The 13,163-nt window shown below is 37.7% G+C and overlaps 1 protein-coding gene across 2 annotated transcripts in view; it reads right to left on the bottom strand.

The window, feature by feature from the left end:
- NOP58 (NOP58 ribonucleoprotein) overlaps positions 1-13,163 on the bottom strand; it is a 28,469-nt gene that overhangs the window by 13,394 nt on the left and 1,912 nt on the right. Inside the window, exons 2-8 of one of the 2 annotated variants that reach the window (XM_081095393.1) lie at positions 12,670-12,746; positions 10,271-10,323; positions 9,956-10,073; positions 6,740-6,861; positions 4,958-5,094; positions 2,370-2,434; positions 557-691 (exon numbers count right to left, since the gene is read on the bottom strand). In XM_081095393.1, the coding sequence (XP_080951519.1) occupies positions 557-691; positions 2,370-2,434; positions 4,958-5,094; positions 6,740-6,847 (445 nt within the window). In that variant the 5' untranslated portion in view covers positions 6,848-6,861; positions 9,956-10,073; positions 10,271-10,323; positions 12,670-12,746. The remainder of the gene's footprint in view (positions 1-556; positions 692-2,369; positions 2,435-4,957; positions 5,095-6,739; positions 6,862-9,955; positions 10,074-10,270; positions 10,324-12,669; positions 12,747-13,163) is intronic. The other variant, XM_081095392.1, reaches the window with a different exon arrangement.

The following is a 13,163-nucleotide window of genomic DNA, read 5'->3' as shown; positions in this document are numbered from 1 at the left end:
TTCTACTAATATTACTATATTATTGATATAAATGATACAGACTATAACACTAATAATACAGGTAGCAATATTGTGTTTAATATTAATTATGGATATCACCAGTCTATAGTTGCCCCTATTAATGGCAAATTCATTATGAGACATATTCACCAGAAGAAGCCATTTAAAGAAAAATTAGAGATCCACGTTGTTGCACAGGCCTTAAAAATAAAAGTTAAGCCCTAACCGGTTTGGCTCAGGGGATGGAGAATTGGCCTGCGGACTCAAGGGTCCCAGGTTCGATTCCGGTCAAGGGCATGTACCTTGGTTGCGGGCACATCCTCAGTAGGGGGTGTGCAGGAGGCAGCTGATCGATGTTTCTAACTCTCTATCCCCCTCCCTTCCTCTCTGTAAAAAAATCAATAAAATATATTAAATTTGTTTTTGAAATCTAACAGATATTAACATAGCTACACGCCTAAAACATAATTTTAATTGTAAAAAACTCTGGGAAGCTTGTTAAGAAAAAAAATTGTAACTCATCTTTTCAATGCCTTAAAGCATAAAGTTAACTCACCAACTTTCTGCAAACACTTGCAGTATGTCAAATTATCCGAAATAATTTTTCCTAATTCAGGGAAATGCCAGCCATACCATTCTCTACACCGCATAATGTAGTTGTTTAGTTCTTTATCCAAATCATCCAACAAGGCTGCAGCAGATTAAAATAAAAAACAAAAGGAAATAGGAATTTAAAAGGATTTTAAAAATTGTGCTAAATACACATAAAATTTATCACTTAACCATTTTCAAATGTACATTTCAGTGGCATCAAGTACATTCACAATGTTGTGCAACCACTAGAGAACTCTTTCACTATCCCAAACTAAATCTCTGTACCTACTAATGAACTCTCCACCCTCACCTTCCCCCAGGCCCTGGTAATCTGTTCTACTGTCTATGTATTTGCCTATTCTAGGAACCACACAAGGTTTTTTTTTGTGTGGCTTATTTCACTTAGCATGTTTTCAAAATTCATCTGTTGTAGATAGCATGTACTAGAATTTCATTCCTTTTTAAGGATGCTTATTTCATGGTGTGTATATACCATTATGTTTGTTAACATAACAGATGTGTTAACGGGCATATGGCTTATTCCTATCTTTTGGCTATTGTAAATAATGCTGTATAAACAGGGGTGTATAAGTATCTGTTTTGAGTACCTGCTTCAAATTCTTTTGGGTATATACCCAGAAATGCAATTGCTGCTTAAAGGACTTTTAAATATTGAAAAATTAAAACTGGTATTTCAAAAAATCACTAACACATTGCGTACTGCATAGAAATCTCTAAGACATACGCCAGGGACCGCGCGTTTTTGAGCAAACTGCACGTTATTTAAATCATAATGCACTTTAGGTGTTGTTTTTCAATAATCATAACATTTTTATTTACAAAAACAATTAAAGTTCCTAGTACTTTTTTAACGTATGGCACTGTGTAAAACATTTTCCTCTATGAAGAGGGGCCAAACAAAATTTACATAAGTATCTAGATTTGCTCCTTTTTCCATGGGCGTGAAAAACGAGAACACTTGTGAGCGGTCCTTAACAGATGGCGCACAAAACACGAGAAAACTCCTGAGCGGTACGAAATGTGTTAATGTGGAATGACCTATTATAAAATCAAGTGAAAATAGCAAAACATAGCACAATACAGTTCCCATATAGTTTTAGCATTTTTCATGGAAGACAAATGAAATGGTTTACACTAATAACGTCATTCACATATTTCCAACTAGTCTAAATTATGGGTAGTTTTTCCTTTTTCTATTCTGCATTTTCCAATTTTTAAAAAATATATTGTTATTGATTTCAGAAAGGAAGGGAGAGGGCGAGAGAGGCGGAAACATCAATGATGAGAGAGAATCATTGACTGGTTGCCTCCTGCACGCCCTCCACTGGGGATCGAGCCCACAACCCTGGCATGTGCCCTTGACCAGAATCGAACCGGGGACCCTTCAGTCCGCAGGTCAATGTTCTATCCACTGAGCCAAACCAGCTGGGACTCCAATTTCTTAGTAAGTTATACCCTGGCCAGTGGGACTTAGTTGACTGAGTGTCCGCCCCAGCCCCAAGAGGTCACTGGTTTGATTCCCAGTCAGGGCACATGTCCAGGTTGTGAGCTCAATCCCTGATCGGGGTACATGTGGGAAGCAGCCGATCAATGTTTTTCTCTCTCCTCTCCCCTCTAAAATCAATTAAAAAAAAACATATTTAAAAGAAAGAATTCCAGTTACTCTCTCTCAACAGAATTATAAAAGGTACAGTTTTTAATAGTAGGAAAAAACCCATGCAGAACAGAGTAGACCTCACTTTTACTATACTTACAAATTGCCTGGACAATCATTGTGTCCACTTTATCAGCACTAAATTTCAATCTATACCGGGACAAGCTGGGGAGAAGGAAGATAAATTACTAAGATAGCATTTATAAAAAGCATTTAATTAACATTTTAAAAAGTTGTAAAATCCAAATCCCTCCCTCAGAGCTAGTTTTAGTTTTACTTTTTCTACATGGGAAAATCAGTTCCAAGACCAGAAAATACACATTTAAGAAGAAAATACATCTGTCCTGCTATAACCTATAGTTCTGTAACATTCATTTACGAATGACAACTAGAATAATTCTGTATAGTACAGGTCATATTGATTCAGATTATTTTTACAGCATTTTCTTAAAAATATATTTTATTGATTTTTTACAGAGAGAAATGGAGAGGGATAGAGAGTTAGAAACATCAATGAGAGAAACATCGATCAGCTGCCTCCTGCACACGCCCTACTGGAGATGGGCCTGCAACCAAGGTACATGCCCTTGACTGGAATCGAACCTGGGACTCTTCAGTCCGCAGCCCAATGCTCTATCCACTGAGCAAAACCAGTTAGGGCTTTTTATAGCACATTAACGTCTTTTACCAGCAGGCAAGGGGAAAAAATGCTGCATGGTAACACCTGAAAACAGAAAGCTATGGAGGAATAATCCTATGTAATAAAAGCATAGTATCCAAATTGTCCCCGACCGGCAGTTTGACTGGGGGGAGGGGGTGCACGGCCAGGGGAAGGAAGAGAAGCCGCTAGGGACCCTACCAGTGCACAAATTTCATGCACTAGGCCTCTAGCACTGTATAGAAAGATTTCTTAATCTTGGCACTATTAATCTCATGGGCCCGATAGTCTTTGTGGTAGGGGAGCTATTCTGTTCACTGTAGGATGTTTAGCAATACCCCTGGACTCTACCCATTATATCGTATTGTTATTTTTAACAATCCTCACCTGAGGAGTGAGGATATTCTCTCCATTGATTCTTCAGAGAGTGGAAGGGAGAGGAGAAGGGAGGAAGGGTGAAAGCGAAACATTGATGTGAAACACATCAATTGTTTGCCCCTCCTGTCTCCCCGCTGGAGATTGAACATGCAACCCAAGTATATGCTCTTGACTAGGAATCAAATGCAAGACCCTCTGGTGCACAGACTGATGCTCTAACTATTGTGCAAACTGCGCCCCCCGTCCCCCACCCCCGGCCATGGCTACCTGTTATATATTAATAGCAGACCCCCCTGAAGTTGTAACAACCAAGTATGTCTCTACACATTGCCCAATATCCTCTAAGGCAGTGATCACCAACAGGTGGTCCGCGAGGTCTGAAAGGTTGGCAACCACTGCTCTAAGGGATATGTGATTGAGAACCATTGTTGCACACAATGCCAATTTAATGACAAGCTTGACTCGACCCAGTGTAGCTATTTGTTCTCTCCTAGAATTGTTTATTACCAAGTTCTTTCTGACTTTTGTGCATTTTACTTATAAGTCAGCAGAGCTTTAACCCTCCATCAATCTATGCTCAATATTTTTTGTTCAAAGGTATAGACTTTTTTTTTTTTAATATATTTTATTGACTTTTTACAGAGAGGAAGGGAGAGGGATAGAGTTAGAAACATCGATGAGAGAGAAGCATCAATCAGCTGCCTCCTGCACACTCCCCACTGGGGACGTGCCCGCAACCAAGGTACATGCCCTTAAACGGAATCGAACCCGGGACTCTTCAGTCCCCAGGCCGACGCTCTATCCAGTGAGCCAAACCGGCTAGGGCAAAGGTATAGACTTTTGTGTGCTATATTATTCTTTTAGTATAAATTTAATGTCAGTTTTACTGTTAATATTTTCAGGGCTATTGTTTTTGACAGTGCTCTGTTCACAAGGTTGCCTAAGTTTTGAGTAGTCTGACCTTAATCTTATTTTTCTTCACAAACCCTGTTATTTTAATGCAACTTCACAGAATGCCAAGCTTTTCAGGAACACATTACTGCAGCATAGCATAAATTCCTGTTCTAATGGACTCTAGTTAAATATGATAGGTCACCTGGCCGGCATGGCTCAGTGGTTGAACATTGACCTATGAACCAGGAGGTTATGGTTTGATTCCCGGTCAGGGCACATGCCCGGATTGCTGGCTCGATCCCCAGTGTGGGGCGTGCAGGAGGCAGCTGATCAATGACTGTCTCTCACTGATGTTCCTATCTCTCTATCTGTCTCCTCTACAATAAGTAAAATCAAAAACAAAACCGAGTAAAACAAGCAACAGAGATTAACACACAAAAAAGAGAGACCATAGCAGATGAGGAAAGTTTGGGAGATGGTAAATAGATGGAGGAGTAGCATACGATTCAGCAGAGATAAGAAGGGGGTGGGGGGGAGTCCAAGAGTTGTAGAGTCCAACACCAGAGAGGTAAAGGCCTACGGTGAGGTTTAGAGTTCAGGCAATAAAGCCAGAATGTCTGGGTTCAAATCAAGATAACAGCCAGTATTGACTTTGGGATGTACTACTGATTGTTATGAGAATCATAGAATGTGCTTAGAACAATACTATATAATTGTTTATTAAGTAAAAGCCAACTTTGTTTTCCAGTAAATCTCACCTGTGGGCCAACCCAAGACACATAGCCGCCATTTCACGTGGCTCTACCCCAGGTATTAATCCATCCATCTGTGAACGAATTCCTCTCATAAGTTCATTAACAACAGGACTATGGATGCAACTGAGATTCAGCTTCTCCTGTAATAACAAGAAACATTTGTATTAAATAAATAAAAATTATAAAAAGTTAAATACAGTTTAACCTACTTCTGTGTTTTATTGGTGTGAGGAATCTTTTACTACCTTACTTATTATTTATCTTCTTTTAAAAATTATAAGAGTAATTAAAAAATTATAAAGGTAACATACACAGATTTTAATCAATAGCACTCTAGGACAAATAAATAAAAAACAAAATTTTAAGCCTTAAGCCCTTTTCCTACAGATAAATGTTAGCATCCCTTAAGTACTGCCAAATACACATATACATGTGCTAACAAACACCAGCATTTTGGGCCATACCACCCTGAACTTGTCTGATCTCCAAATATATACATGTTAATATGTATGTGTACATACATACAAAAACCTTCACAATACAGTTTAAGTATTTACACACCCCTTACAAACAGGATAGTAAATTTTGTTTTCCATACCTTCATTTTGTCATATTAAGTGTATTTGCTAACTCGGTCATACAAATCTACAGCTCTAGTCCATCAAATACAAACATACAAAATTGTATATACTGCATCATGTTTAAGAAACAACTACTTAGAATGCATATGAGTAATATTCAGTGTAATTTTTTAAATGGAGAAACTGAAAAGAAAAAATTAAAGTTACCCATAACCCCACCATTAAGCAATTTGCCGTTCTGCGTGTCTGTTTACAAACTTTTGCTAAAAGTTAATGTTTTTTAAATTATTTAAAAAATATTTATATTAAATAAATTTTTATTGATTGCAGAGAGGAAGAGAGAGAAAGAAACATTAATGACTAGAGAGAATCATTGATAGGCTGCCTTCTGCACACCCCCTAACTAGGAATTGAGCCTGCAATCTGGGCATGTGCACTTGACTGAAATCGACCCCAGGACCCTTCCATCTGCAGCCCAATGCTCTATCCACAGAGCCAAACCAGCTAGAGCTAAAAGTTAATGTTTTTAACAGAAAAAAATAAACTAAGAATGAAGGTAGAGACTGACACCATCACAGAAAACTTCATGACCTGATCGTATTAGAAATAACCTATTTACACAAACTTCTTAAATTCATAATCCTGGCTTTAAAAACACTCAAAATTTCTAACTTTCCTACCTAGAAGATCTACAACATAAAATAATTCCAAAGATCAAACTATCACAACTGGCTCTCAAACGGTTCTGTTTTCCATTTTTGGGAGCCTACTTTTTCAGTCTTTCCTTCCACTCTCACTTTATGTTTAACCTCTAGCAACTCTACCCCCTACTAAAGTTTTCCAACAAACACATACACTAAAAAAACAATGTCATGACTCCATTAACGTTGGGGGTGGGGGGTGGGGGGCGACGTGCCTAAACTAAAATACGGCAGAATATACACAAATGGTTAACAGACGATCTCTAGGTGGCAGGATTAAAGCTATTTAAAAAAAAAATCTTTTTTTGGTGTATTTGAATTTCCTACAATGAACATACATGCTTAGCTCTGATAGTCATATTGAAATCAATGATGTAGCCTAGGGAAAAAAGATAAAGTATGAGAACTTATGACGAACAACTCATTACAAAGTCCTAGCTTTGAAGTCAAGATGCTGTATGGTGAGTTCTGATTAGAAGCACGAAAGAGAATCGTAACTTTACCTTTATGACCCCTCCTAGTTTAGCATCAGCTACAGCCAGGGGTTCATGAGCTTCTTTTACTATTTTCTTCAGAACTTTTTTCAGTTGCTTGTTGATTTTGCCCTCCATCAGAGCTGTGAATGCTTTTCAGGAAAAAGAAAAACAAGAGTTAATGCTCAAATTTTTAACTGTAAGAGCTTAAGATCTTATTTAAATTTAAAAAATAAAACAAAATATACACTCCCTTTCAAAAGGGCTAAATTTAACATGATTTCTACAATGAAATGATAAACATGTTTTATAAGTTACACATTTCACAACATCATCTGATCTTGCCGCCCTCATTTCTGCTCCAGAACCAGGAGTTAAACGGAAGGTTCTGCTGCTATGTAAGCCTGTTCAATTTTGGGAAGGCTTTCATTTCAGTTAACCTTTAAATCTGTTACTTTTATAACCCTCACCTTCCTTAGACCTACACTTAGATTGTCTGGACCCACATGAACTAACACCTCTTTTGATATCTGCCTGAGTTTTAGTTGAATTTAAAGTATGCCTGGCAAGAAGGAAGTTTGTCATAATTTCTAAGGCCAAGCATTTAGTCATCCAGATACTTGCTCTTTCCTCCTGACAATATCTCCATTCATTTGAATTACACATCAATTTCATTTGTTACCTGGGAATATTGAAGGTGAAGACAAAAACATTTGGCTACCACACAGCCCTCTACACCCTAAAAAGCTAAGGTTCAACCTATTTTGGGGGGATCTAACCTTTTACATTTTGTACAATAATGAATCCTTAATAATTTACCTTTCTAATAAGAGTTGAATTCTTTCCTTACATAATTAAAAACTTCTAGGGGGGGGGAGGGCAGACTAGAAAGGGTCAATGGGGAAAAGTTAGGGGACATATACTTTAAAACTCTCTACTCTAGATCTATTCTAACATTTACATTGATCTCCCCCTTTATAAAAAAGTTCATTAGCCCTAACCGGTTTGGCTCAGTGGATAGAGCGTCGGTCTGGGGACTGAATGGTCCCAGGTTCGATTCCAGTCGGGGGAATGTACCGTGGTTGCGGGCACAGCCCCAGTGGGGGCGTGCAGGAGGCAGCTGATTGATGTTTCTCTCATTGATGTTTCTAACTCTCTATCCCTCTCCATTCCTCTCTGTAAAAAATTCAATAAAATAGATTTTTTAAAAGAAGTTCATTAATTACTGTTCATATGCACTTTAAAAAGATGACATATAGCCCTAACCGGTTTGGCTCAGTGGATAGAGCGTCGGCCTGAGGACTCAAGGGTCCCAGGTTCGATTCCAGTCAAGGGCATGTACCTTGGTTGCCGGCACATCCCCAGTAGGGGGTGTGCAGGAGGCAGGTGATCGATGTTTCTCTCATCAATGTTTCTAACTCTCTATCCCTCTTCCTTCCTCTCTGTAAAAAATCAATAAGATATATTTTAAAAATAAAATAAAAAGATGACATATAGATGGTGACAGGGAAAGGGGCTGCTGAGTCTTCCCTCTACTTATCTTCTCCACTGGCCACTGTTTAGTATCTCCTAGTAGTTCTCACTTTGTCCAAATGTAGGCTGGCCCATATTTTACTGTGACTATTTGGAAGACTTATATTTTAAAAATTTGACCAAGCGTAAAAATAAACCTTTTCACGCAAAAGTCATATCTGAACGTCTGGGACCAATATAAATTGACATTACACCTCATCAGATGCTTTCTTACAATATGGAGTGTTAACGCATAGTCTGACATCTGCAACCACTGAATTTTCGTTGACACATCAAAACTGCCTTGTAACAGGCAGTGGGAAGTTTAATTCTCAGGAAGAACTCTGTTCTTAGTAATAAGGCAATGTTAAAATTTCTGGTAAAAACAGATGGGAAAAGGCATTGTAGAGGTTTCTGTGACCAGATTCCTGATAGAGCTTTCTACTTTCATTCATTTACCCCAAAATATTTATGTGCTATAATCTAGGGGTTTGAGAGCAAACAACAGTCTCTGCCTTCATGGAACTTAGATTAAGGGGAGGGTCAGAGGGTTCTCACCTCGTATGGAATTTTCACTAAATATCTTACAATATTTTAAGAAATACCAAAAACCTGGTAGGGAAATGTGCTTCTTCTGAAGCCTCAGTTTTATCATCTGAAAAATAGTGATATTACCTACTTCACAGGTTTGTTTCAAGATTTTGGAACGATGAATACAAAATCTGAAAAACTCTATGTGATCAATATATTAGCTATAGTAAAAACTTGCTTCATGTTTAGGTAGAGGTTGGACCTATCCATTTAATAGTTTAATAAGGATTGGTCAGAAATGTCCCAAAAAGATTAAAGAAGTTATATACAAAATAAGTTCAAGAGAGTCCACTCAGAATCAGGGTTTGCAGCTCTTTACAACTCTACTATGTGACTAATGCATCCGAGTGCATTTACCCATATTTAATTTTAAAGCTATGATGTACAGAACTGTATTTAAAAAATTCCCCAGGTAAAAATTATCATAGTTGTGCTTTATGGCGCTATAAGGCTTTTATTACCAATTTAGCAGCCCTAGAACCATTTTTAAAAATTAAAAAATTGGCCCATCGTTGGGTCTTCCTTCAGCTCACCCCTCTGCCAAGATTAGGATGGCCCATTAATAATCCAGCATATTTATTTAGTTGGATTCCTAAGTTTCACAAGAGAACTATATCTTTCTCCTGTGGCTGATGAAACAAATTATTTGGGTCTATCAAATTCATTAAGGCACGTCCTTACTTATGGCCCTTCATTTTCAAATTATACTTCAAGTAGGTGGCTGATTTGATATAGAATGTAAGCAACTGAAAATTTAGGGTTTTATATCTGGTCTCGTGTCCCCTAATATTAAAAAAACAACGTATAAAACCAACTGCTTACTGAAGTCGTCAATAAACCCTATTAACGTATGTCTGTTGTCCTATCAGAACAACTAATTGAAGGATGAGCCATCCATTCTTCTAAAGCATAAAAAATCATGCCTCCTTAAGTAACAGCTCTTATGCCTCTCTGTAGTTTCATAATAAACAAACACAAACCTAAAGGTATTAGTTTTCCTAAAACTTTTAATAATGTTGTGCTTTTTCAAACTAAAAATGTTATCCTTGGAGAGCTGTTTTATTATTTCAATTGGGAATGCTGGCTATTCTCAACGTTACCATTGTAGCAGAATGATCAGAGCTGTGTGCTTGACCACATTACCTTGGTCCCTTGTAGAACAGCTTTTACTGAATTGTGCTTTAGCATTATGCTGTTGGTTTCCACAGGGAGATCAATTTAACCACTTCTCAGCTCTCATCACATGGGGGGGAAACCAGCCCTATGGTGAAAAAAGCTAACTCAATGTTGTCTCAGTGGTAGTGACGAATTTGTTAGATCACTTAAATTCAGTTCTGAAAAGAATGCATCATTGACAACATTGAATAAGGTTAACTCAGGCAACTGAAGCAAACAATTTTTTAATACGGATAACAAATTGCCAAGATTAAAAACAAAAAAGCTAGTCTTTGACTTTACCTGCTAATGCTTCTGCTGTATCCTGAAATTTCTCAAAATGTTTTAGCTTAACTCTAGAAGAAAGAAAAAAATGTCATGCAGGCACACTGATTTCTGTAAAAGCCACATATTCAGGAAAGGGTGTTGAACTGTTTCCAAAGCATGCACTGATAAAAAGAACGTTCCTGTCAAAGGGTACCAGGGTGCAAAGTTAGACATTCTTCACAAAATGACCAGTTCCTCTAAATGTTAGACTAGTAATGTTTGGACTACTATAGAGAAGGTTGTAGGCTTTGAAGGAATCAACAGCAAAGAGGTTGGCTACCACATCTAAACCACAGGAAAGACGCTAAAGCTTCAACATCACCGCTGTTGCTTAAAGCTAGACTCAGATGCCTAAGAAAAGGCATGCGAGTCCGTCTTAGGCCAGGAATCTTACGACACTAATTTGTCATTCCAGTAAAAATACCATTAAACAACAGCTTATTGTCAGACCTGATTCCTGTCAACCTTATTTTAATTTTACTCCCTTCTTTCTCCCACACTTATGTGCAGAGTAACATCATTTTATATGGAAACAAATACATTTAATCCATTGCTGTCTCAGTGGTAGTGACGAATATTTGAGTGAGATCACGTTGATTCAGTTCCAACAAGAATACATCATTGACAACAATGAATCAAGTTAACCCAGCCAATTAAAGCATATATCCCTTTAAAAAGAGAAAATTAGCCCTAGCCAGTTTGGCTCAGTGGACAGAGCATCAGTCTGGGGATGGAAGGGTCCCGGGTTCAATTCCAGTCAAGGGCATATGTCCAGGTTGTGGGCTCAATCCCCAGTAGGGGGCATGTAGGAGGCTGCCAATAAATGATTCTCATCATTGATGCTTCTATCTCTCTCCTCCTCACCCTTCCTCTCTGAAATCAATAAAAATATATTTTAGGGAGAGAGGGAGGAAGGGAGAGAGGGAGAGAGAGAGAAAGAGAGAAAGAGAGAGAGAAAATATGAATGGGAATGAATTAGTCTTCTATTGTGTCTAAAATATTATCTTAAACAAGCTTTTCTTACCTGGTCAGAAACACCCTGTTGGCCCCTTAAATACATACCCAACAATACAAAGATTTAAGGAAAAAGTAGTAATTTCATTTGTCCTACCTCACTCACCCCTATTTGCACCCTTCTGCAGTGGCATTTGCTCATACCTCTCTGTATTTGTATAAATGCATATATAGATGCACAAGAACATGGCAAAAATGGGATCACTTTATACAAAATTTGAAGCATGGTTTTCTCAGTATATCATGGGCCACTCTCTAGATTTGTAAGAGATCTATAGATATACTAAAATTTATTCAACAATTATAGTACCAATGAGCATTATTTCAAATTTTGGGTTTTGCCACTACAAATGATAGAACTACATATTTGTTTCTCTATTTCAGCGGTTCTCAACCTGTGGGTAGTGACCCCTTTGGCGGTCGAACGACCCTTTCACAGGGGTCGCCTAAGACCATCCTGCATATCAGATATTTACATTATGATTCATAACAGTAGCAACATTACAATTATGAAGTAGCAACGAAAATAATTTTATGGTTGGGTCACAACATGAGGAACTGTATTTAAAGGGCTAGAAGGTTGAGAACCACTGAACTATTTAGTATGACATTTCTCTGGGTTCAACACTCTTTATCTTTAGCAAGCTTTAATAGTTTTCTATTCTTGTGAGTTTTTATTAGCACTAGCAGGTGAAATATTAAACGACATAACCTAAATCCACATGTATCAAGATATTAGTCAGGTCCTTTCTAGGACCACATCCACTAAATGGGTTATTTCAAAAGGTGATTCACAGATGGTGGAAGCCATCATGACTACCTTGAGGAAAAGCCAGCTCTCTTACCACTCATTCCTTAAGCTGGCATCAACATCACACTCTATTTTCTACTCCAGAGACCTTGGGGAACTCAGGTATACCTTTTCAGGATGTCTTACCTAGTTATTACTCTAGTGGGAGCTAGGAAGTAGAAGTCATAAAGAATGAATAAACTTCAAATTACGTTAAAAAACACTGGAATAACACTAACTTAGAGAAACTAAAAGTTAAATCCATGCTTTTTGACAAATATTGCTTTTGACAGAAATTTATACTTAATTCACAATCAGTTCATGCTTTGAAAGAACTTACGAAAAAGTGCTTTTGTGTTGCTGCCCAATCTAGTCTGAAACTAATAAAAACTAGCAGAGATAGCTTATGCTCCAAACAAGGAAATCTAATAATTAGGCTCATACCAGTATCATTCCTGAAATACATTTTAAAAGTTATGAATATAACAATTATGTGAACGGAAGGGAGGGGTATGTAAAAAGAAGCCCTACAAATGTGAAATGCTACATTCTTTTTTTCAAGGTGACTTACATTTTATTTGCTTTCTCAGGAGTTTCAAATTCTTTCCACAAACTATCAACCTCTTGAAGTTTCTTCTCATTCAAAACCTGTAATAAATATTTAAATAATTCTTAAAAATAGCACAGCTTAGCCCTAGCCAGTTGCTCAGTTGTTACAGCGTCGGCCCTCAGACTGAAGGGTCCTGAGTTAGATTCCAGTAAAGGGCACATACCACCCCCACCCGCAATATCAATCACTGCTTCTGTCTCTCTCCCTCCCTTCCACACTCTCTAAAAATCAATGGAAAAAATACCCTTGGGTGAGGATTAACGATAGATAAATAAATAAAAGCACAGCTCAGGCACCCATATACACCTACACACTTCAAGTACAACTGCACATGTAAAATGAGAATGGTGTAAGTTATTTTTTTCCTCTGAAATAATGAACCAGTTTTCTTGCCCAGTATAAAATTTTCAAATGAGTAGCTCAAGTAGCACATTTAATAACTGGATGGAATCCAG

This window comes from Myotis nattereri (genome assembly GCF_964212035.1).
Source record: "Myotis nattereri genome assembly, chromosome: 7".
In the NCBI taxonomy this organism is placed as follows: Eukaryota; Metazoa; Chordata; class Mammalia; order Chiroptera; family Vespertilionidae; genus Myotis; species Myotis nattereri.
This window is presented reverse-complemented; position numbering and strand designations above follow the sequence as displayed.